Source organism: Typopeltis vanoorti, chromosome 21, assembly GCF_054136105.1.
Source record: "Typopeltis vanoorti isolate ZY-2024b chromosome 21, IOZ_Tvanoo_1.0, whole genome shotgun sequence".
Taxonomy (NCBI): Eukaryota; Metazoa; Arthropoda; class Arachnida; order Uropygi; family Thelyphonidae; genus Typopeltis; species Typopeltis vanoorti.
The window spans coordinates 13,581,160-13,607,348 of NC_143569.1; the positions used below are offsets into that span (position 1 = coordinate 13,581,160).

Here is a 26,189-nt window from a genome sequence, read left to right on the forward strand (position 1 = left end):
TTACTAGAAATAAGACAGGGATGTTTTCGCATCATTGAAGTTCATGTCTTCACCACCTCACTAGAAAACGGCAAATAAATCTGTATTTAAGACAATGGTTATGAAAGCTGGGAACGTTTAAGCACTACAAAGTTTGTGGAATTAAGAAAGGGTATGAAGTTTTTCTCATTAGCGAAACTATGGGTTAGTGTTAAGATCAAGATAGATTAGGAAGAATAGAGAAAATATCACAGGCTCCTGGGAAGCTCTAGCATAGGTGAGGAAACCTGAAGTTTAAAAGTCATCCACCATAATCAACAGTAAACAAACAACGAAGATGGTGGACTGATAAGCAGACCTCTATGACAGACCCCATTGCATTTTTTTTTTCAAGTAACCTTTTCCATACCTCTTCATATATGTGTCCAGAAGTTGGTAATGTTGGCTAGAAGACATTATGTGGAGGCAGATTGAAGAGAATTGTGGAATCTCTATTGGCCCTCAGTTAGCGGAGATTAACTGTCGACTGCTTCTTCAATGAATATATACTGCTTGGAAAGAAGACCCCCCCCCCCAACACACACACACAGTATGGGCAAGGCGCATCATGCCAGGCAACGAGACAAGTGTTTGTGGGCGGTATAAATTGAAGGAATGCGATGCTGCCAAGTCGGTGCAACTGTGTCTGGGTGAAATGACGCCTAGAAGGAACTGACCGAGTTTGAAAGTGGCCTTGTGACAGGATGCCTAGTTGCAGGCCTATCTGTTCGGCAAATTGTTCAGAAATTGGGCCATTCCAGGTAAAATGATCAGTAATACTATACTGAGTGGAAGCGAAGGGAGTCAACTGCAAGTGCTAACCGCAGTGAACAACCCACCACACTCACCGAACGTGATGACTGTAGAGTGCTACGAACGATAATATGTGAAAACCACCATTTGTCGACAGACATGTTGAATCCAGAGTTCCGGACATCGAATGGAAGACGAATCTGCACAAAAACATTTAGAGTACAATTTTACTCGAACCAACATGCAGCGTCGTCTGTGCAAAGTGGGGTGGTCCAAAGAGCGTGTACAGTGGGACCTGGAAGCTTGGAAAGCTGTGTTATGGAGCAAAGAATCATGCTACACCCTCTAATAAGCAAATGGACGCATATTGGTGTGGCAGATGTCCGGTGAACATCTCTGACCAGATTGCATAATCAACTATGAAATTCCGAAGTGGCGGTGTGATGGTATGGTCCTGTTTTTCCGGGTTTCCCTTTATGGTCCATAAACATTGAACTTCGAGAGGTATCTCAACATTCTGGACTATGTAATGCTTCCTACTTTATGGCATTTCTATGGAATTGGCCCCTGTCTCTTTCAGCAAGGCTGAAAGAGACAAAGCACTAAAGCTGCTGCTGCGTGGTTGGTGGACATGAACGTCACATGAGACTACCTTCCACAGAGCCCTGATCTCAACCGTATTGAACATTTGGAGATGAACTTGAGCATCGGGTGAGGTCAAGAGACGTCTGCCCCACGACAATTCCTTGACCTCAACCTAATGCTTCCACCCTAACAAACACGGTTGGAAATACTCGGGTTCGAATCCCTTCTAGTACACGAGGAACTTTATTATTTTTTTTTTTAGTCGGCAATGAGATAATTTGACTCTTATGAAGGTGGCAGGATTTTTCTTCCTGTGAAGGGACAAATCGCTTGAAGACTTACAATAACAAACTTAAAATTTCGGCTTCTTTTTTATTTAGTATTTCAACCAGCAACACCTTGACAACTTCATTTTCCTTTGTAACTTTTTTTTTCTCACAACAAACCTTAATGACTTCCAAGTGGTCAAATGCTAAACATCCTTCTTGTACCATTCAATTTCTTCACACTCGTTCCAAACATTTGAAAATTACACATTTATATTTTGTTCTGAGATACACTCTTATCTGCACAATCTGCAATCACTCTTCTTTCACTCAACTACTGTGCGAAGACAAATGAGAGACCACTCGACACTTCTGCGCATGTCAGAAGAAGGCGAATCCATCCCGATAATAGGGTAATCAATGCTTTTCGTGGGATGAGTGTTTATTATTATACGTCCGAAAATTAGCTTTTCTTTTATGAAAATTCTAGTTTTTAAAGTGATAACTATTTTGCTTGTACAATAGTTGGAAAATTTTATGATAAAGCACGTGATTTCGCGTGTTGGTAACGAATTCGTATACATCGTCTTATTCCTTTCTACCCTTATGAATTGATTCTTCTCGGCAATCTGCCAGCAATGGCTCTCTCTTCCGTGGTCGGAGAGTACTATTGTTTCTTTCTCACTCTTTCACGCATTGCTGATAGTTATGTTCTCCTGCATGAATAATCTCTCGGTATTCAAACAGCTACACCTACAATTATTTCTTTCACCAGTCTTTTCTCACACTCAGTTATATTTTTAATTTTCGTACCTGTAAAGAGATTTTCATCACTCTGCTATCTTTTGCACCTCTAACTGTTGAATTTATAGAATGCCAATGACTTCTTTCCTATAGGTCATTTCACACCTCATTGAGCTCTTTCATTAAAATGGAGACCATCTTAACGATCTTTTGTTTAGGCAACATTTTTATTTAACTCACGCAGTTTACTTTCACCTCAATCGCAAATTACAAAATAAAACATTTACCATTCGGTGAAGCATACCTTTAAATCTATCGTAACAACCTACCGAGCTTGAAGGAAAAAGAGGTCACTCGCAGCATTACTCACCTGGAAACTCCATTAATAATTTATCAGACTCACAATAACGCTGATTTTCTTGACATACATATATAACATACATACAGACAGACATAATACGCTGATACTCTTATAAAAGTTTTTATTATTGCATACCTCGAGAGTGATTGGGCGTCCAACAGATTCCCTACGTATTTAAAAATTCCTTGTGAGAAAACGAAGCTGAAACCATATGCCATGCATTATACTCATAAGTACGTTTTGTTTTCCGTAAACACTTATAGTTAGGCTCCATCCACCAAATACTAATTTCCAGTTGATAAAGTTAATACCATTTCTTTTAAAGATTATTGACCACACTCCAAATGACTGACCAAAGCAGATAAAATGGCCAGAAAAATATACGGAACTGACAGATTACGAAACCACTCTGTAGTTTGTTAATTTTTTATTTGTTAAAGGCCGAATCCAACAAATAAATTATTTAAGAACGCTATTTCTACCTCCTTGAATGCTGATGAGAAAATCATTCTCTAAGATGTCCGAAAAATGTTTATGCTGGACAAATATATTATATTGCCAAACATATTGGAAACCTAGTATTGCAAATGACGTAAAATGTATACAAATGGAGGCAATACAAACAACGTAGATGACCTTCTATGAAAATATGTATATAAAATATGGTAGTTAAGTACCGCATTGAATTTGAACTGAAATGGCACGAAGAGCAGATCCTAATGATTTCTAACTAATGACTAGGATTCATGCCCAGTGATCGTACCAAGTGGTACTTAAAATGCACTACAAAGACTCGAATCTGGACAACTGAAACAGGTATGTTGGAGCGATGAATCTTACCGAAGTCTGTTGCAAGATTTACACTCAAAATGTTGTCACAAAATTCAGATTCACCACTCGATCTGGTGAATCTGGTTCCCCCCCCCCCCCCCCAGCGAACGCTAAGAGCAGTACTGCGGAGCTAAACTGCTAAGTTGCAAGTAGTGTGGCGTTATCTAGAATGAAGAGATAATATTCTTTGTTTGAATGGATGAATCAGTATAGGAATTCTATACTAAAAACAACGCCTCGTGCCCCTGCGCAAGTATCTAGGAAAGGGAGATTGTTATTCTTTTCTTTTTTTTTTCTTCTTCTTTTGAATTGTTTTGGTATTGTTTTCTTTTACTTTGGACCTCATCCAAGACAAATTTCCTCCCGATATCTCAGCACTATTTCCAGAGCCGACGCTGGGATCTTTGCCGCCCGCATGCATTTTCTATCTAAGCGCCCCTGTAACGATCCGGGAGTGTGTGGTTCTTTTACGATAATAAAAATGTAAATTATTTGAAATTTCTTAAATAAATTTTGACAGAACAGCCACACGTTGGTTCGCTAAATGTAACGAACCGGGAGTGTTGACTAGGCAGGATAATCGTTAAAAACCGAATATTCAAAAAATTCTCAAAAGTTAAAGCAAATTTTGATAAATCCACTTCACTTTAATCGTTGAATATAATGATACAGGGATTATAGCCTTCTCACCGATCCGAATCGCTAACAAAATTAAAATGAATTTTAATTAAAGTTAAAATTTATTTCAACTAAAGTTTAAAAAATTCTTGCATTTTACAAGTTACTAAATTCTTAGTAACTTGTAATAATTTAAGTGGAACTATCTTTTAGGAAATTAAAAGAAACTCAAGATAGATGAGAAAATAATAAAAGAATTCCGAAATAATTAGAACATTTAATATAAGTATTCAAAAAATAATATCTTTACAGAATAACAGAAAATAAATTAAATTACATAAATATACTTGAATTTTTTTAAATTAAAATTTTAAGGTTTTTGATTTTATATTCACAAAATTAGAAATAATGGTCTTAACGTCTAATTCCGCACATATATCATTTTCAATAGCTATTAACGCCAAACTAACAAGCCTTTTTTGTGACACACTTGTTCTTAAGTAGGTTTTAATCAATTTCAACTTGGAAAAGGAACATTCACTGCTCGTTACACTAACAGGTAAGGTTAATAGTATTCTTAAAGCAATTGAAAAGTTGGGACACAATGAAATTCTTAATTTTATTGTGTCCAATTTTATTTGACACAATAAAATTAAGAATATCGAAAGGGCTTTTGAATATTTAAATTATCCACCCGAAAAATATCCCAGAAAGCACAAAACTCGTCATATAGTTCCATTGCATTTACGTTTTTATTGTCGCCGTCCTTCAAGAGAACCTCTAAATCGTCACAAATTTTTCGTAACTCTTCGTTATTAATTTGTAGTAATCTATACAAGAAATTGAAATTATCATATCTCTTAGTTGTTCAAAACGTTCTATTAACGAACACGTTGCAATGTCTAGAAGTGTATAAAACACGTTCACTCTAAATTTATCTTCTGGCGATTGTGGCGTTTCGTCATGATGTTCGTAGTCAAATTGTCGTGTCTTCTGACGTCGTCGAACTTCCGTACCAGTTTTAAATTCTTGTTCTCCATCCACCTCTTCACTCAGTTATTTTGCCGTTTTTAGAACTTCTTTAAAATCTGTACCTCATCGATACTCTTTAAGAATATTTTTAAGATTTCGATAGATTCTAAAGCAAGTGTAATGTTCATATTTTTGTCTTGAAGCATTTTACTCACAGGCTTTATTCTGTTAAGTGAATCATACCAAGTTATAAGAGAGCAAATAACTTTGTAGTCCTTTATTTTAGCACAATGTTTGTGCTTCACTGAGTTTCTTTATTAAAATTTTCATTATTTAAAATTTCAAAAAAGTGCATCATAAATTTCTCGTAACTGATATCGTAGAGGGCGGATTGCATTAATTTTACTTTCCCATCGTGTTTCTGATGTCTGTTTCAATGTTAATTTTTTTTACGAACTTTAAATGGATTGCCCAACGTTTGTAAGAGAATGAAAAGAATTGCATATTTCTCGAATAATTGCAAAGAAACTAATTGTATCTGCATTCACTTTGGCTGCATCGTTAATGATTAAATTTAGAGTATAAGCAGCACATGGCACGTAAAAAGTTAGAGGATTTTTGTTCAAAAGCAAATTTTGGAGCCCATATTTGCCCCATTGTCATACCCTTGACCTCGTATGTCTTCAATGGGAATGTTCCATTTTTCCAGTTGTTCCATTATTGTTGCATATAAACCACGTCCTGTGGAATCTGATATATCTGCAAAACATAAAGCGTTTTCCCTGATCTTGACAATTCCATTGTCACAGGAAACAAAGCGAATAACAACGGTCATTTGTTCTGTTTTACTTGCATCAGGTGTGCAGTCTAAAATTATGGAATAATATTTAGATTTTAGAATTGATAATAAAATTTTATCCCTGATTGCGTTACTTAAAGTTTCCAATATTTCATTTTGACTGTCTTTACTCAACAGTGTACTCTATTGTTTCGCACGGGCCCTTTCAACATGATTTTCCATAACGGGATCAAACTTCCCAAAGAGTTAGACTAATTTAAAAAAATTGCGTTATTTCTTTCATATAATTTATCAGATGATCCGCATCATTTATTTTAATATTGATCATTCTAAGAATTATTTTGTTATTATGATAAAAATTTTGTTTCTTAAAAATTAACTTATGAACCGTTCCCTGGCGGCGGCGCCCCCATCGTAGCGGCGCCCGCATGCCCGCTTCCGCCTATTTCAGTTCATACTTCGGCCTATTTCAGTTCATAAACTCAGGCTATTTCGTTCGGCAAGGAAAATTCTATAACCAAATTGAGGGGACATCCATGGGTTCTCCACTCTCTCCACCTCTGGCCAACTTCTCTATGGAGACCTTTGAAGAAAAAAACCTTAAACTCTTCCCCACTTAAACCCATTGTTTGGCTACGCTATGTAGATGATGTGTTCGCTATTTGGCTGCATGGCCTGAACACGCTCCAGAACTTCCTATCACACCTAAACAATCAACACCCCAGGATCCAGTTTACCTTAGGAAAAGAAAACAATAACAATCTCCCTTTCCTAGATACTCTGATTACACGTCAGCCTGATGGATCCCTGGCTTTTTCAGTTTACAGAAACCTACACATACAGGTAGATACATTCACCAGCAATCCCCCCCTCCCAACAATATGGGATTGTAAAAACCCTATATAACAGGGCAAAAGTAATCAGTTCAGATAACAATGCCCTTACTACTGAACTTAATCATATTCTCAACACCTTTGTAGCTAATGGATACAACCCCCCATAAAATCCCCAAAATATTAAAACCAGTTAACCTCAACCCCCCCCTACCTTCCACAACAGGGACTACTCTAAATCTATCACTATTCCTTATATTCGGGTTACTTCTGAAAAGTTAACTAAAATCCTAAAAAAATATGACCTGACAACTTGTTACAAACCATATAAAAATTTGGCATCTCTTATCCACTCTCCCAAGGACTAGCCACTTCCTCTAGACCTACCTGAAGTTTACCAGATCCCTTGTAGTTACAAACTGTCTTACTACGGCCAAACAGGCAGGACAGCTAATATCAGGATATCTGAACATAAGGATTATATCCATTTCCACCATTACAGCCACTCGGGACTTGCTGACCATGCTTTGGACATCCGCTATTAAATACGTTGGAAGAAAGCCTCCTTACTACACCGCAGCAAGTTTAAATATGAGAGATTATTCTTAGAATCAGCCTCAGCTTTAAGAAACTCCCCAAACCTCAATAAATTTGGATGCATGAAACTGCCTCAAATATGGGAGGCTTGCATTCTTAGAACATCAGCCCAACAGCCAAGATTAATACCCAGTTTGGCCTACTAGGTGGCACCCTTTAGGACTGGCTTCAGTTGTTGTCTTCAGCTATATTTGTTGAGTGTTAGTGCCTACGTGCACATTTCATTAATTTTTATGTTCCCTGAAGATGGTAATATAACATTATCGAATTTATTGGAAGTATTAATTAAAGTTATTTAATTAATATAATAGTATACGTTGTCTTTCCTTAAAATTAACAATTATTTTTATTATTATTATTATTCGTGACACTTCCAAGCAGTCTGAAGACTCATCGCGGGAGGACACCTACTGTACAACTCTCCGTTACCACCACTACACAGAACCTCTACTACCAGTCATCTACATTAACGCCATCCACTGCCCATCACCACCAACACAACGCATTTTTCTGTAAATTGCTGTGTTCTGAAGGGCCGATTTATCTGTATGTGGGATGAAAAACCAGAGTTTCGGAGAGAGAAAAAATCTGCTACCTCCGGATAAACGTGCGTGTCTCACGTCTTAACTGGCGAATGCGCGCTGCATGTGAAAAAGAAAGTCGGTAGTGTAAAGCGCATCCTGTAACACGACGCCCCAGGCGAGCGTCGTGTTATTATTTAATATTAAAACGTGTTTTTATTTTATTTTTGCTACTCTTCATTCCCCTTTGAAGAAGGCGCCTCGATGCGACGCATCGCCTGCTTACCGTGTTAAGCCGATCCTGCCGCTCTCCAACAAACAGGCCGTGAGTTCGGGTACCGTTATGACATGGATGCTTGTGAATGTCTTCAGGAAGCAAATGAATTTTATTGCCCCCCCCCCCTTACCCCAGTAGGCTACCACCTTGCTTACTGGAGGCTTAATGGCTTGAAAAGCGTAATATTCGCATAAGGTGAGTGCTTGAATAGTTGAAAGATTGGTTCAAGCTTGATTTGAGGGACTTTTGACCACTCAGCTTTACCGAGTGATTTATTAAAATCGAATTAAACGATACGTGATTTAAAAAGCGGTAAGTCTGCCGGAGCTTCATTGTTGTGCACTACTGATCTTTGTAACAAATTTCTTTCGCAGATATTTTTAAGAAATGCCACCTAGTTATTCAGATCTGATGTTACTGTTTTAATGTTTTTTTCTCTTTTCCACATTAGTTATTTCACAGATTACGTTAATAACTACTGTTATGTTTTTGTTGTCAATATCAATCCCACCCACATAATGTTGCAAATCTATGGCAAATTTTAAAATGTTTTTGGTAGGCTACTGATTAGATCAGTAGTTCTTAACCGGTGTTCCCCAGAACACTTGTGTTCCGCGAACTGATTACAAGTTTTCCGCCGGTGAAAGATGTCACATGACACCTTTCACCGTTCTGAGTGTAATTGGCTACTCTGAATAAAAATGCCGAGGGAATTATTTCGTTATAACAGAACATTTAACAATATTAGAAGAAAATATTTCGAGATATTTTCCTTCTTTAAATACACACAATTATGATTGGATACAAAATCCATTTGGCACAGTAAATACACGAGTTGCGAATTTTCGTTACAAGAAGAAGAACAATTAGCTACCTTGTCAACGGATCGTACTCTGAAAATGAAATTCTCTGAAATAATTCTTGAGGAATTTTGAAATTTTGTTCAAGCCGAATACCCAGCTCTCTCAACAAGAGCACTGAAAATAGTAGACCTGATACTGTTGCTGAAACCTGCAAAAGCCGAAAAGCTCAAGTATGGCATTAAAATCAGTTCAATTTTTATAAAAGGCAAGTTAATGGATACTTTTATTGTTAGGTTTATGACCCTACTGTTTTGGTGGTTCCCCAAATTTTTTTTAGGTTAAGAACCACTGGGTTAGATAAACGAAATCTTACACTAGAAATCCAATATGGAAATTGTTTAAGCCATTTCAAGCGATGTGTACCTACAGAAAACCTCAGAGACGTAGTTTTAAAATTAGGCCACGCAGTTGACATCCCCCTACAGCTTAACGACATTCAGACCGTAAATCGGATTCCTAGGAAGAGCAAAAAACAAGGCTGGCCACGACCTGCATGGTTCGTCTTGCAAGCAAGCCCACAAGAGACAATCTCATAAAAGCCAGCAGGCAGAAAAAACCAGTTGCCAAGGGCTTGAACGCATTGCAAGACAATACACCAATCTTCCTATCCGAATATTTAACACCATTCAACCAGAATCTGTTGTACCAAGCAAGGAAAGCAAAAATAGAAAAAAATTACCAATTTTTGTGGATCAGAGATGCCAAGATATTCTTGAGGAAGTCACAAACTTCAAAGCCGATTCAAATTAAAAGCTCAGAAGACATAGAAAGGCTGCCACAGTGAAAAAAAAAAGTATCATATATATATATATATATATATATATATATATATTTATAAAAATAAATTTAACTGACTAGAACCCGAGAAAGTATAACAAAAACCTTTAATACATCACAACTAGTTTCATCGGTGATCCGACTTCTTCAGGTGAGAAATAAAAACATAAGACATAAAATAACACGGTAAAAAATGAACTTTACAGCTTAATAAAAAGCAGAATAATAACAGTCAAAACTTCGTTCTTTTCTGAGTCGACCAAAACCAAAACACAACCATCTGCATTTTCCTGGTGTTTATAAAGTTTTGTGCAACTGTGGTCGACCTTATTTTGGCCAGACAGACAAATCTGTTTCACTTCGTCTTGAGGAACATAGACGTGACATCTCCTACAGTAGAGCACGAGCGAGCGCCCTTTCCAGTCATGTCCTTTTCTCGGCAAACTCTAACCTTGAAGAACAGCCACATCAAGTTGATTGGGAACGCACTACTAATTTATATATTTGCAAGGATGAATTCGAAAGAAGAATCATCGAATCAAAAGAAATAGTTCTGGACCCTTCACATTTAAACAATAATCTTAGCTACAATTTACCCGATTCCCATAGCGCAGTAATCCAGTACTGGCGCTCAAAAATTAGCTGTCGCACACATTCTACTCATGCCAACGGTAGCACGCGGTCACCTATTCAAATATGACTGTTATTATTCTGCTTTTTATTAAGCTGTAAAGTTCATTTTTTACCGTGTTATTTTATGTCTTATGTTTTTATTTCTCACCTGAAGAAGTCGGATCACCGATGAAACTAGTTGTGATGTATTAAAGGTTTTTGTTATACTTTCTCGGGTTCTAGTCAGTTAAATTTATTTTTATAAATGTATACATCCCGAGTAAATCCTAATTTCAACAATATATATATATATATATATATATATATATATTGATCAGATAAGCTAATTAAAAAGCTTCGAGGATACAAGTGGAGACATTACATCTCAACCGAGATCAACAGAAAAGAAAAAAAAAAAAAAGAATTCTTTAGTACATTGAAGTGCTGTCGTTACAGCAGTTAAATACATTAAAAACAAAAAAAATTATAAAATATATGACTTCCTGTTATACTATAAATGCTGTTAAAAAATGTAAGCTTATCCAATTGCAAACTATAAATTATCATCTATAGTAACTATTAATAACACATTATACAAAAAACGGAAAAATTTGTATGAAATTCACTGTAAAAAAACAAAACAAAAAAAAACTAGAACAACATGTTTCGTAAAAGCATAATATGCAATCATAACTTTAATAATAATAATAATAAAATTATCATTATTATATGTGAAAAAGTGTAGTATTATCTTTTAAATTGTACATAAATATATTAAAATGTATTATATGTATTATATAAATTGTATGTATAATTAAGTTGCATGTATAAGTAAGTACGTAATTTATAAATTATGATTTATAATTTATTAAATAATTTAGATAAATTATTATTTGACATTGGAAAAAAAAGTTAAATAGAGAGAAAAAGAGATGTAGTCAGTTAAGCAACAAAAAAAAAAAAAAAAAAAAAAAAAAAATTACACACACGAGATATTGTAAACCCACTAACACAGGGGTCGGCAAAGTCATTTTGCCCGTCGACCCCTTCAAGTGTTTCTTGACTTTTTATCGACCCCTTATATTTTACTATTACGTAATTATAATAGGACAAGCAAAAAAAGACGCTTATGTGAGTTTTTAGATTGTTTATTTTATAGTTAGTGTTTATTATATGTATAATATAGTATATATTATTATATTACTATCACTGATATTACTAGTGATATTAATAAACTACTGGTATTACTACCAGCCCTGCTCAACTCTTCAACATAGAGAAGTTTAGTTCGTGAATGAATAACGATTGAATTATAATATGTATGTTGATGAATTTTAGAACATTAACGCTCACTTGTATGCCGATGCGCAAAAATGAGACTGGGATCGAATACTTGTATCAGTAAATAAGAACTAAGCACGTATTGCAATCTCGCTCCCACTGCGCTGGCCGGCAGGAACAACCAACATCCGTTTATTAGTAAATACGTCATTTTGGCCTACTTGATTGGCCTCAGTAGCTATTTTCATGACCTTACTCCATCTTACAGGTCCTATTCATGGACCTGTAAGATGGGGGTACTGATTCCATGATTCACTCTTAATTGCATTGTCATTACCTCCATGTCTTTTGTCATGGAGGTAATCCAAGTTAACCGAAATAAATATTACCCATATAATGATGTCTTATATATTTCTGTCGACCCCTGAGCCCGAATCGACCCCTAACAATGTCATATCGACCCCTGCACTAACAAAACCGTAAAAGCATCAGCGATAGGAGGAAAAAGGACGCCAGGTCTGTGGATTTGGTGGCAGACTGTATACGACTGTTTCCTGTCGCTACTCGTTTTAATAAATTTGGAAAGAAGAAACGGAGAAAATTTGTATGAATGGTCGTCACGAGCTATATAAAACATGACAATTTATATTCAGTACTTTGCTTTCTTTTTTGTCTCAGTTGAGTTAATACACTGCTATAAATTAGTCATAAGTAACTGTTTGCTTCGGAATCCAGAATGAAAATCTTTCTACAATAAAGTTTATATAAAGTTAATTTAATGACAAAATAATATTCACAACGCTATATATATTTTCAGTTCAAATGTTTCTTGAAATATTCAAGGAGCTACTTGAAGTGCTGTATGAATGCAAATTCCATGCACAAGGAAAAATCAGCATCCTCTTACATGTGGCTTATGTCTAATTATCTTTATAGCAGTCACAAATTTGTGCTCAGTTTATCTAAGGATGGTAGTTTAACAGGACGGGTAGGTTAAATATTTTTCGAAGGTCAACTGCTCTGTTGTATTTGTAATATTCCATCAACTTCCAGGAAATTTTTTTCGATATTTAAATTTCCGTCTATGGATGCGATTTATTTCCATGGTTCAGTGCGTGTCATGCATGCTGTACGAGTCATAATTTTGCTGTATCTTTTTTTAAAATTTCTTCACATTCGAAAAAGATAAAACAAAAGTTTTTTTTTTATTTCATTTTTTTTATGTTAGCAGTTCCGTGTATTGCAAAGCAAATTACACTGACAGAGAATGCCTTATATTCTGATAGAACATTCTTGAACATTAACTTTCTACATCTTTCTCTCATCCAGAGATTTTTTTATTAATAAGGTCAAGCACCTTTTGTCTGCTTGTACATGAGAAATATAAGACTTCTGCATTACTTCCACCTTGGTATCTTTCCCTGGTCTGGCTCCAACTGATGAGACCTCAGTAAAGGTCGAAACCGGTCAGGGTAGTGGCCCTTCCCATTATGCATTGCATTATACGCCCCCAAAGGGGGGTGCTTTGCATTATGGGATACATACTAAGGAAAATGATATGAAGTCATTAGCCTCTATATACAAGTAGCTCAGATGAATATATTTCACGCGCAAAACTTTGTTTTGCTTCCTTGGGAAAAGGATTAAAACCAAGCATAGAAGATCTTGGTATCTTTAGCATATACACCCACACACACACAGTGCCTTTTGGGGGGATACTAAGCAACGGTGCGGGGTACTGTCATTTTATTAATGTATGATAACGGATGCTATACGTTTATAAATTTCTAATATTAAATAATTTTTGACACGTTTACTTAAGTATGCAAATAAACTTAATTGTTTAACGAAATTTCCATTTTCTACGCCTGTTGTTACTTTTTAACATATTTAGTATATAAAATTTTATTAAAATGATCGGATCGTGTACGTTTAATTATTTTTATATATTTGTAGAATATACTGATGTTTAATAAACTATATGTTAACTGTGTGCTATATACTTAATTTGCTGTTCTTATTCCTGACCGCGTGGTTAGCCTAGTGGCTTTGCGCTTCACAACCATGTGCCTGGGGAAAGAGTGTCCCAGGTTCGATTCCCGTTGTAGACGTGAGGAATTTGAGGATCTTCCTCAGGCATAGCCAAGTTAGCCGGTCTTGGGCGCGGTCAGTAGGGTTTTTTCCGCCAGTTTATCTGGCGTTTTTCATCCCCCAAAACAGGCAAACCGGCCCCATGAACATACGCCTCTACAGTCAAAAATATATCCCCCCCCCAAGCTGCAGACCAGGCGACGGGTCGGTTGGGAGTAGTACTAACAAGAAGTCGCATCTAAAAGTAACACGCGGACCCTGCATGGGGAGCGGGAATAACGCGTAGTAGAAGAAGAAGCTGTTCTTATTCCTAACCGAAAATTCTACGAATATTATTTTATTTTACCTACACAGGGAGAGAGATTTCTTAAATTACAGAATGCGAGTGCTCAAACACTTCATTTTTCCTTCAGTAAGGAAAAAGCTTACACTCACCTTGGTTCAATCCTTACCATCCTGGGCGTAGTTCACTGAAGAGTGTCATTTAAAAAATTACTCTTTCACACACACACATACACAATAGCAACAATATAAATACGAACAGTACCATAATTATCCTCTCTCTGTATAACACTTTCTATAGCATGATGTATTTTTATTATACTGTATCAACTTTAATCGTAGCTATTAAATTGTGTTTTTTTTCTAGATTTCAGACTATTTTTTCAAAGTTACGAACTTAGGAGCAAAGATACAGGAGGCAAGGTTGAGATGGTTTGGTCATGTGATGAGGAGGGAGGAAGAGTATGTGGGAAGAAAGGTCATGTAGATGGATGTGCAGGGGAAGAGGAAGCGCGGACGGCCAAAGAAGAGATGAGGGAGATGGTGGAGGAGGACTTGAGGATGAAGAACTTGGATGTGGCTACTGCACAAGACAGGAAGTTGTGGAGGAGACTCACCACAAACAGCGACCCTACTTAAGTGGGAAAAGCTGCAGAAGAAGAAGAGACTATTTTTTCATTGCGCAATGAGGGACAGAGGAGGAGAAATATTCTTCTGGTGAGGTGAAATAGAAATGTTTAAATAACACCAATGAGTGTTGAAATACGCCGAGATAGCAGTGGTTGAACCAAGGAGGGTGTGAACTTTTTCTTATTAAATAATCTTAATGGTTGGCTACAACTTTCCCCTTTGCTAATTCCATAGAGACATGCGACACTTGATAAAAGACATTGATATATCATATGTTGGTAGGATATTTTCGTTTTCATGGGCAAAGTGATCCAAAGTGCAGAATGATATCATATCATGTCTATGATATGATATCAAAATAATCAGCCAGTGGGGGCCATTATTTTTCTGCACTCCGGATCACGTTGCTCATGAAAACAAAAATACTACTGACAGTTAAAATTTAACTGCATGGACATATTTTGGTGTACATCTTAAATCCCAAATTTTATTACATTCCTTCTGGCACGAATATATTGCAATTTATAGTTGCGAAACGTTACCCTTTTTTTGTCCCCAAACAAAAATAATTAAGAAAAAAAAAATTGAAATGTTTCTTTTTTTAATTTGATTTTTGTAAAGAATCCAAATACCGAATTTTACTAAAACTCTTTCAGCTTGATCAAGGTACAACTTGCGTAAATACGAACAAACAAAACGAATCTAAGAAGTTTAATTAAGCATTTTGTTGTTTATGCGCTGTAATTTGATAATGAATAGTGCATTTAGTGAAACCTATCTAAAGAGTTCCAAATTGATAATGAATAATTCCATTTTACAAGATTTTTTTCTTTCGAAAGCGCATTTTTAAGTGCGTTCACAAGGGAACTGCACCCGCCCGTCCGCGTGAAACAACTCGAGAATCTCATTTTGATGAAACATAATATTTAAGAATTTCAATTCAAATTATCTCGCGATTTTATTTTTCAAAATCAGACGCTAGGAACTAACACATAAGGAAGAAAATATTTCACTGAGTTGGTCAATGCAAATAACTTCACTTTGCCTCGGCAAATAACGTATACAGTGTGGATTTATCTTTGCACGGTGGAATCTTACCAGTTCACTTGGAATAGTAACTACATCAAGTGAACGTGATCTAGCACCCCCCCCCCCGCACACAGAATATTATGTTTCGTTTTACAGGTGATATCATTGGCATCTTGCCATCAAATATGTACGTCTCTGCGGTTTCGTAATATACCGTAGTTTTTATTCTCTTTCTCTCTCCGTGTGTGTGTGTGTGTGTGTGTGTGTGTGTGTGTGTGTGTGTGTGCGCGCGCGCGTGCGCGCTTTCTGTATCGAACTTGAAGAGTGTTTCCCGAGAAGCGCTGCATCGTGTATCAGCTGTACTGGGCAAAATCCATCGAACTCCGGCTAGAATATCACAAAAGAGTACAATATTTCCTACAACAGAACTCGGGCCAGTGCCTTGTCCAGCCGCGTATTATTTTCGGCAAACTCTATTGAAGAAGGCCTACAACATCAAATACGCCGGGATTTAACTAACAACGTTCACAGATCTAAAGAAATCGTTCTTAATCCCGTCCATATCAATAGCAGCCTCAGCTATAGTTTGTCAGACTCTCACAGCTCTGCCATTCAATACTGGAGATCACGGGGCGAATGCTGGTCATGAAATTCACGCATGCTCTTGTTATCATTCAGGGAGTGAGAGGTGTGATTGAAGTCTGATTAGCGGAATAATGAATTACTGACCATTTAAAACTATGTACAGGTAACCCTCGTATAACGCGGTACTTGTACAACGCGGTTTCGATATAAGACGGTCTACAAACTGTAGTACCCTTTATCTTTTCAAATATTTTTCAACGCGCAACTTAAAAATCAAATTTTATCTTCGTTAAATTTGCGTCTGCCCGTATCGCGCATGTAGTTATAAGCAGCGAATTTATATTAGGGGAAATAGCCTTTAGCACACATGTACGTCAATTGTTTACAGTATAAAGTATTTATTGCTGAAAATTGTCTTCGTTTTCTGCTAGGAAAACGCATTAAAAATCATAAGTATGTTAATCTCAAGCTGAGTACTTTATTTTTTGGCGAGTTACATACGATAGGTAATGCTTTTTTTTATGTAAAAAAATATATTTATAGTAATGACCATTTAAAACGCTTTTGCGATATGGTTGAAAACGAAATTAGTGAATTAATTGATGGAGAAATATATTTAAATGAGGAGGAACTGGTACAATTAATAGATGACGTCGAACCAAATGCAGGGGAAAGTTCTGCCGAAGATTCTGATTGTGATGAATCCGTTAAAGAATTCAGTTTCAAGAAATCAGCAGAAGGATTGGACTTGGCAAGAAAGTTATTTTATGGATAATGATCTCTCAATGGAGCGCTCCGGAAAATTCACGAGACAATTGGATATTCGTTTAGCTCCATATTATGAACTTAATAAAAAATTGCAGCATAGTGGTAAACAAGGTCTTATTACTGACTTCTTGATAACTAAACCAGCGGAAGTATGCAATGAGAATTATACCAATGATGTCCAAGAGATTTCAAGTGATGACGACGTCCGGTCACTCGTAAATAAAGAATGTCTACGAAATGTTAGTTTTGAAGACAGTGATGACATTTAAATATACACTTTATTTTATTCTGCCTAAAACATTTATGTATTATGTGCAATGAAGTTTATGTACGATTTATACATAGTTTCATAGTTTATTTGTTTTCTTAACTTACATGAATTACCTGAATTAAATAAAAATATTTTTTGTTGAATACGTCATTGTTTATATAATCTTAAAACAAAAAACGATTTCAGAACCTAACCCTACTTTTTCTATGTGATTTGAGTCTCGCATAACGCGATTTATATAACGCGGCATTTTTGTGGAACCTAACATCTACGTTATACGAGGGTTACCTGTATTTAGAAATTTATGTACATTTAATCATACAAATACAACATTTATTTTACAAATGATATTCTATCTTTTTCAATTTAGCTACTTGAATACAAATTCTACCCTACGGTTCTTCTCTCTGAACTGGTCAATAAAAAGCTGGTTGTAACTTAATTTTCCCAAGCAACACGCACACTTGTAAAGGCTGGCTGAAGCTCACTGGCAGAGCTACTTTGACTGCGTATGGCCTTGTGTTTAAGACGACGTGAAGGGAGCGGAAATGGCTATGCGCGCGCATGAAATAACAGTGTCGCAGCGAGGACCTTGAAGCTCCCACAACCGAGCAAGCCAAGGTAGCTTGGACTAGAGCAAGCATCGACCTTCGATACACAACGCAAAGCTCAATTATTGCCGCGCAAGCTTAAGACGTCTTCTGTCTACAAAAATAAAAGCCTAAATGGAATGCTTATAAATGCATGCATTTATTAACAAATAAATATCACTTCTTTCTCAATTAATGAGCTTGCGCAGCAAGCATTGAGAATTCGCCACTGCACGAGACCTTCCACGCACGCATGGCCATGTTGCTACACCCAGAGTTCTTTTTTCCATTTAAACGTTAACTCTGTTGTTTTATACGTTCTGCTGTGTAGAAATCAAGTACTCGTATGATTTTCTCTGATATTTTTTGTCCTTTTCGCTTACACCTGATGAAGTCTGTTCTCAGACGAAACTAGTCGTGTGTATTAATAAATTTTTTACTCAAAACCTCGGTTTTTGTCATTAAATTAATTTTAATATATATATATATATATATATATATATATATAAAATTAATTTAAATACTTTGCATGCACTTTGTTTGCTCATGCTTGGGTATAGGATTAAAACAAGAATATAATTTCTTGTGAAGTATAATATTTTTCTAATGCTTTTTTATTACCTAAAAGAAGTAGGCGAAACTTCTTTAGTCCTAAATAACCTTTGAAAATTGGAAAGAAGCTGTTTTTCATTATTAATTACCAGAGAACCCCCCCCCCTGCTTCCCTTTAGTAGCGCTTGACAAAGGATCAGGCTAAAGAAGGCCTGGAAAATTTTTCTTGTCGACCACATGAAACTGTTATACTGGTCTCTCTTCTGGCGGTCTTGCATTATGGTAATATAATCATGGCCATAAAGCTACACGGGCAGCCGAATGTTATATTATTTATTCATTTTTAAACTGGAATAAATGCAAAATATACAGCTACTGAAAATCATGCAGGTCTGTTCATTTTTTCAATCTTGCGACATGTACCCTCTGGTTGAAAATTTATCTTTCTCGGATGAAGAATTTTTATAAGGATTTGTAAATTGAGTTAGCCGACCTTATATAGTGGTGTCAGGGGTTTATTCTGCTGATACGTGATTTTTGCATTCGCAAAACTCTTTAGTCTTATAGCCTTAGTGCCTTCTTGGGTCTGGCTTCGACCGATAAAATCTCAGTGGAGGCCGGAACCCTTCCCATAATGTTTTTGCATTATGGGATGTGAGATGATTGACGTGAAGTCATCACCTTCTATATACGAGGGTGGGCTGAAAAGTTCTCGGCATCGACCAAACATGGCAACACTATCGGGAAGATTTTTTTTTTCTAAGTTGGTACATCTGTCATAAGCATCCAGGTGAAATTGCAAGTCATTCTATCAAGTAGATTGTTTTATACAGCCGTCTGAAGCAAAATTGTTGTCTGTATCCCTTGAAATGGATAAAATTGAGTATCGTGGGTTGTAAAATTCTTTGTAAAAGAAGGTTTAACGCCAAAAGAAATTCATTCGAAGTTCATAAAAGTTTATGGGCACTCTTCACCTTTGTTTTCGACAATTAAAAAATAGGCTGCCGAGTATAAACGTGGCTGTACCAGCCTTGAAGATGATCCACGTGAAGGACGTCCAAAAAAGTGTAACAACACCAGAAATCATTGATCAAGTGCACGATATGGTATTGGATGACCGGCGAGTCAAAGTGCGTGAAATTGCTGAAACTATAGGCATTTCAAAGGAACGTGAAGGAGATATTTTTGCATGAAGAATTGCAAATTAAAAAGTTTTGCGCAAGATGGGTGCCGCGCTTGCTCACAGCAGATCAAAAACGCACTCACATGGAAATCTCTGAACAGTGCTGGAGCGTTTTAACAACAATAAAACTGATTTTGTGCGTCGATTTATTACTATGGATGAGACTTGGATTCACCATTACACACCAGAATCCAAACAGCAGTCAAAACAGTGGACAGAAGCCGCTTGTTGAGCGCCAGAGAAGACAAAGTCGGTTCCATCAGCAGGAAAGGTCATGGCATCGGTGTTTTAGGATGCTAAAGGCATTTTTTTAAATTAATTCTCTTGAAAAGGGTAAAACAATAACCGGGGAATATTATTCCGATCTTTTAACCAGACTAGACGAATAAATTCGTAAGAAAACACCCGGTTTGCAGAAGAAAAATCATCTTTCATCAGGACAACGTACCTGCCCACAAAGGTGTTTTGGCAATGGGAATATTAAGGGATCTGCAGTATGAATTGTTGGAACGTCCACCACATTTACCAGATTAAGCTTCCTCTGACTTCTATCTCTTCCCAAAACTAAAACTCTTCCTCGCTTGTAAGCGTTTTTCTTCGAATCAAGAGGTGATTGTAGCCGTAGAGGAGGAGTATTTTGCAGATCTTACTGAGAACCACTACAGGTAGTGGCGTAGCTGGGGGGGGGGGGGGGGGCTGTCCGCTCTGGGCGACACTTTGAACCTTTTGAACTTTCGCAGTTAATTCTAAAATACAGTCTCGATAACTCAGTTTCAAATATTGTAATACTACTGCGAATTTTCCTCACAATTGCTGTAAGTTTTGCTAGTTGTGAGAGGAGTTTTTCTAAATAAAATTTGATTAAGAATTGCCTACATTATGAAATAGACTTCGCCAATGTCATCGACGATCTTGCTAACAGAAAAGCAAGAAAAATAACATTTTAAAATGTTGAAATTAAAGTTTTACTTCAAAAATAAACATAATGTTTTAATTTGTTTTCCTATACGTCGTTTTGACTTTTTGTAATATTTTTGGTGTGTATTGAGAGGGGCGGAAAACTCAGGGATCGCCCCGAACGGCAACAGCTCTAGCTACGCCACTGACTACAGGGATGGGATAATGGTTGGAGCTTAGCTGGAATAAATGTATTAGTCTTAAGGGAGATTATGTTGAAAAATAAAAATAATTTTGAAATTATAAATTCGTTTTTTCATTGCTAGGCCGAGAACTTTTCAGACAACCTTCATACAAGACTTATAGTGAAGTTACTTCACGTTGAAACTTTGTTTGCTTACGCTTGGGTAAAGAATTAAGTAGGATTGCAATTTTTTGTCAAGTATAATATACTAGCAAAAAAAAAAAAAAATTTCCGCGATAATTTATGCATAATAATAGATTTCGGACCTTACTATCGTCACGTCTCAGGAATAGCTTTACCCCATTCCAGCGTAATCAAACTGTCCTTTTAAAATCAGTCCAGGTTAGTGGTGTATCCAAATTGGAAAGGTTAGGGCTATTATGAGTGGTATGAAGTGTGAGTTTTCGTGCAGTTAATACGAAGTTGTTGTCCACTTTCGGCCAACTTTTAATAAAAGGATTCTTCAAGTACTAATATAAAAGTAATGGTAATAACTTTTAGTACCGACACGAAGAGAAAGAACAACACATTTAGGTTTAGACGAAAAGGTTAGACTTGATTCCAATGAAGAACTTAAGAGACGAACTGAAAATAAATAAAATAATAATAATGATAATAAAAAAACAGATGATGATTTGCAACTGAAAGACGTAATACACCCTCTTCATACCTTAAGCTGCTTCAATATCTAAATAACCCAATCCACATAACTTGGCTATTAATTACTTTTTTTTTTTTTCTTATTCAGAATATTTCTTCTTGCCGAAAATCGCTTTAAGTAAACAATGAATAGACCTACGAGTCAATACGTATATATTAAAACGCCTTACCTTATTTATATCCAACAATACAAGCTTCGGTCCCAAGTCAGCAAACAGTAATGCTATTTCTTTTCCTAGCCCATGTCCGGCTCCAGTAATTAATACGATTTCATTTTTTACATCTTTTTTGGGAGATTTTATGAAACGAAACGCACTGCTGATCAAAACAAGAAAGCTAGTTAAACACAGCTGAACAAACTCGATAGTAGTCTTAATATATTCTACGAGTGCTGCATATCTCACATTCTCACTGAGTTCCATAGTGATACACAAACAACACCAAACCTCCAGGCAAAAAAGAAAGCAACGTTACACGTTCGCGTGGTACAGCGACCGAAACGGTCATTCAACTATACCCGAAAGTTTGTATAAAATAACAACACTGGCAACTTACTGTTTTAAAAGACGAAAATACAGCGACAAAGGGAGAGTCGGTTGTAGTTTCAAAAGTGTTACTTCAGGTGAATTTAAATATTACTATGCAACAAGGTAAGACTATAACACTGAACAGATAATTAGACTAGCTGACTCTCGTAAACATTTATCGTCTGCGGTTGAATGATGGGAAAGCATTTGATTGGCTAATAAATTTCAGAGTATTTTCCTTATTATCTGTCGTATGTCATTGATACAGCATATATTCTTAGATAATTGATGTAATTTTCTGCAGTACGAAATTCTTTATATATCTTACTTTTCCTTATTTTGTAATAAAAATACAAATACCTATAATATTTATCGGCAATTTATTTTAATTCGATGTCATTTGAGACGATTAATGTGTGGAGCCAGCTCCGTTACTTTGTAGCCTTACATACTTGCTGAAGTCTATATTCTGAACTCAGTCCCAACTGATTGCTTTTGGTACAAGTTCAAGAAAACACAATTGTTGGAATAATAAATTTTATGTTCTCGAAATGATTTTTTTTCCAATATTATTTTTACGCCATTTTATTACAGAACACGGTACATTTTTTTTATATAATAAATAAATAAAGTTTGCACTCGTTTGGTATATTGTATCTAGAAGATTATTCAAATTAAATTATGCAAGTTATGGTTTTTAACATATTACATAGCAATGAAAATTAGTCTAAACAATGATACAATTAGTATGTAAATAAGAACAAATCACTGAAATAAAGAGCCAAAAGACTTCACTTCGACGATGCAAAATTATACAAATTAAGTGGATATTGAATCCAACATTATTTCAAAGACGAATATATAGAAACTACAAGAGTTTCGTGCCGAATATAGAAACTATAAAAGTATCGGCGGATCCAAGCGTAAGCAACCTTTCAGGACAGAGGCAACTCGTTGCAAAGGTGGAGTAAGGAAAGTGATCAGAACTTACTCCACCTTTACCACGAGTTGCCTCCGTCCTGAAAGGTTGCTTACGCTTGGATCCGCCGATACTTTTACAGTTTCTATTTCTATATTCGGCAGGAAATTCTTCTAGTTTCTATATATTCGATATAATGTTGATATAATGTTGGATTCAATATCCACTTAATTTGTATAAAAGAACAAATCATATTGAAAAATGGCGTCTGTGTTTGTGAAATATTGAAGCAACATGACGGTGTGCTGTTTTGTATATGTTTTATCCATTTTGTTCCTTTTTATTTGATCTTTTGATTCTTCAAAATCCTGTAATTTTATAATTTTATTTATAATCTTTCCGCTATTAGTTATTCATGCTTTTTCGACTGTTGAGTTTTTCTTAACATACTGTACGTTTTTCTGCTTAATCAAGTTCGGCACCGAACATTACGTCATCCATACCTTCTTAAAAGTAATTATTTTTATTATTATTATTATTGTAATTATTACGCGCCACCTCCAAGGACACATCCATATACGTAATTTCAATACTTTTAATATAATTTGTTAAAAAAAAAATATTTTAGTTAGAACTAAATTTAGCTTTAAGTAATCGGTAGCTCATTAGGAATAGGCTAAGCCCGTTGGTTTGAAAGGCCCGGATCTGAATCCCGTCTAAGATGGAAAGAACTTTAGCAGTGCTTTTCATCTGAAGGTGAGTTAGCCGGTCTCATAACGAGTGGACAAGATTTCCTTGCGAAAATTAGTTTTTTTTTTTTTTTTTTTTTTTTTTTTCCCATTCCGCAAACAGGCCCCGTGAACAACACATATCTACTGACATAAAATATTCACCCTTAGAGGGAGGTAGAAGAAGAAGAAGAATGGTAAGTTAGCTACATTAAATTGCCTAAAATCCATAAACAGAAGACTCAATTCGTCTTGGACGGTCGAGAATTGGGTGAATGAATTGGACGGAAATTTAGCCTTAGATTGGAATCTAGGAGAAGCTCGAATGCCAAATAAGCATTGCTCTGTCCGTTTACTGTTTCCACTGGCTACATAAGAATATTCCAGGAAAAATCACAAAAGTTACATGTCACTTTTGTCAACACCGCTTAAACGCCATGTTTGTTTTGAGATCAGCCTTGATACGTTCGCTTTGAGTTTTGCAATTATTAAACTAGGGGAAATGTCTGTGTGTTTGTTATCGTGTGAAACGATTTTAAAATTGTCAGTAGGAATAATATACTATTTAATTGAATGAAAATGATAGCAGTCTAAATGGAAATATGAAATAAACCTGATTGCATTAATTGTTCATTCCGAGCCAACGTTATATTATTCCCCCCCCCCCTAAACTGTTGTGAAGTCTCATTTAAAAAAAAAAAAAAAGCTTCTGTACCACAGTCGAGAGGACATAACGATAAAATTTACAAAATATGTCCTTGTTGGAAAGACCTGGTGTGCAAATAGAAGAAGGAAGCGACGCGAAGATCTTTCTTTGTAAGGATTTTTTTTCAGGTGAAGTTGAGTTTGCCAGCCTCACATGCAGGTGATGGAGGTTTCTTTCTCCCAAACTCATTCCGGAAAACAAGCAAACAACCCAACCGAAGAACACATGCAACTACCATTCATAATATAGTGGTGAGTTTATACTTTTAATTGCTCCGGACGTAAATCCATCGAAGCCGAAAAATCTAATTCCAACGACATTCTACGTTGCTTTACTTTTCATGGATGCTTTACATAGTCTGAAAATCCTTACTGAAAATTCACCGACCATCACAGAAAGGCAGTTAAAATAAACATGTTCGTCGAAAAAACAATTTAATGATAATTTTCAATTAGCTCCTTTTCACATTTCATCGAAAGACGTTGATTTTTTGCGAAAACAACATCGTCAACATTATTAAAGACTTTACCAACATTATACATACACCATCGATATTTGCGTACTACGTTTTAGATCCATTTTGCAAAATGTCTAAAATTTTAATGGATAAATTAAAATAATTAGAACAAAATGATATGTGCAATGCATATGCCAAAACTTGTGTTTCGCAAGTTTTTGCGAAACACACTTTGCATCTGACATAAAGAACATAAACATCAAAGATTTCTTGCTATTTCTTCTATTCAAGATCACAGGATTTTATGAGAAAAAATAATGAAAATCAGTTAACTTTAGACTTAACAAGCACAATTTCTTCCTCTCCAACAGCGCCCATTGAAATCTAATTAAATAATTCATAAATGTTTCTTTTTTTTTTCCTTGAAAACAAAACAGAACAATAAAAACATAATTGTGCACAGTATTTCTTAACAAAGAATATATTTCTTCTTTCATGTCCTCTTTAACATATCAGTTCATTTTCTGTTTCCTTGAAACACAAAGTTAACTTTAAGCTCCTTTTTTTTTTTTTTTTTTTGGAAACTTCTGCCTTATATTTAAGCACAAAACGTTAATTTTTTCGTTTTTAAAATATTTAACTATAACAAGTACGCTGCTCAGTGGATTTAAAAGGAAGTGCTCCTTGTTCCAGATAAACCATTTTAATTCTTCATAGCAATTTAATCTACACTTCATCGTACCTTTCTTTGAAAGAATTGGAGGAACTATTTGTTTTCCTCAAAATACTCTTTTCCTTCTTTTGATCAAAACGTCCTTTCCTTTAAACTATATTTCTCTTCCAAACTTCCAACTTTCAGAACGTATTCTGTTTTAATCAAAGTTGTTGTCTGTCTTTCTCTCTCTCTCTCTCTCTCTTTCACACACACACAATATCAATTTCCTATTCGAAAAGACAAACTTTTCGCAAGCACACTACTGCCCAGAAATACAAATAACATGGACGAAACAAAAGTAAAATCACTTATTGCTATGTTTACATATTGCTATGTTTACATAGCAATAAGTGATTACCAATAAGAAGTCTGTTCTTGTTTACAAGAACAGACTTCTTTAATGGCGTGAAAACTTAGTCGTAAAGTTCAATATATATCTTCTTTTGTTAAGTTTTACAGGTTACAAAAATAATAAAACTAAATTTGAGGCGAGTCCTTTTTACAAGTTTGATACCAATAAATATCAAAATTAAACACTTTGCAAGCTTTTGTTTCTATCATACAAAAGAGTTCTTTTATACAAGATTTATTTTGTAAAGAAATACGATTTAAAAGAAATAAAGCCTCAGCATTATATTTTAATGAAT

General features: G+C 35.6%; 1 protein-coding gene across 1 annotated transcript in view; it reads right to left on the reverse strand.

The window, feature by feature from the left end:
* Positions 1-21,912, reverse strand: part of LOC150094632 (epidermal retinol dehydrogenase 2-like) — a 147,374-nt gene extending 125,462 nt beyond the window's left edge. The window contains exon 1 of the mRNA XM_090411611.1: positions 21,661-21,912. Within this exon, the coding sequence (XP_090267737.1) occupies positions 21,661-21,912 (252 nt within the window). The remainder of the gene's footprint in view (positions 1-21,660) is intronic.
* Positions 21,913-26,189: the final 4,277 nt, after the last annotated feature.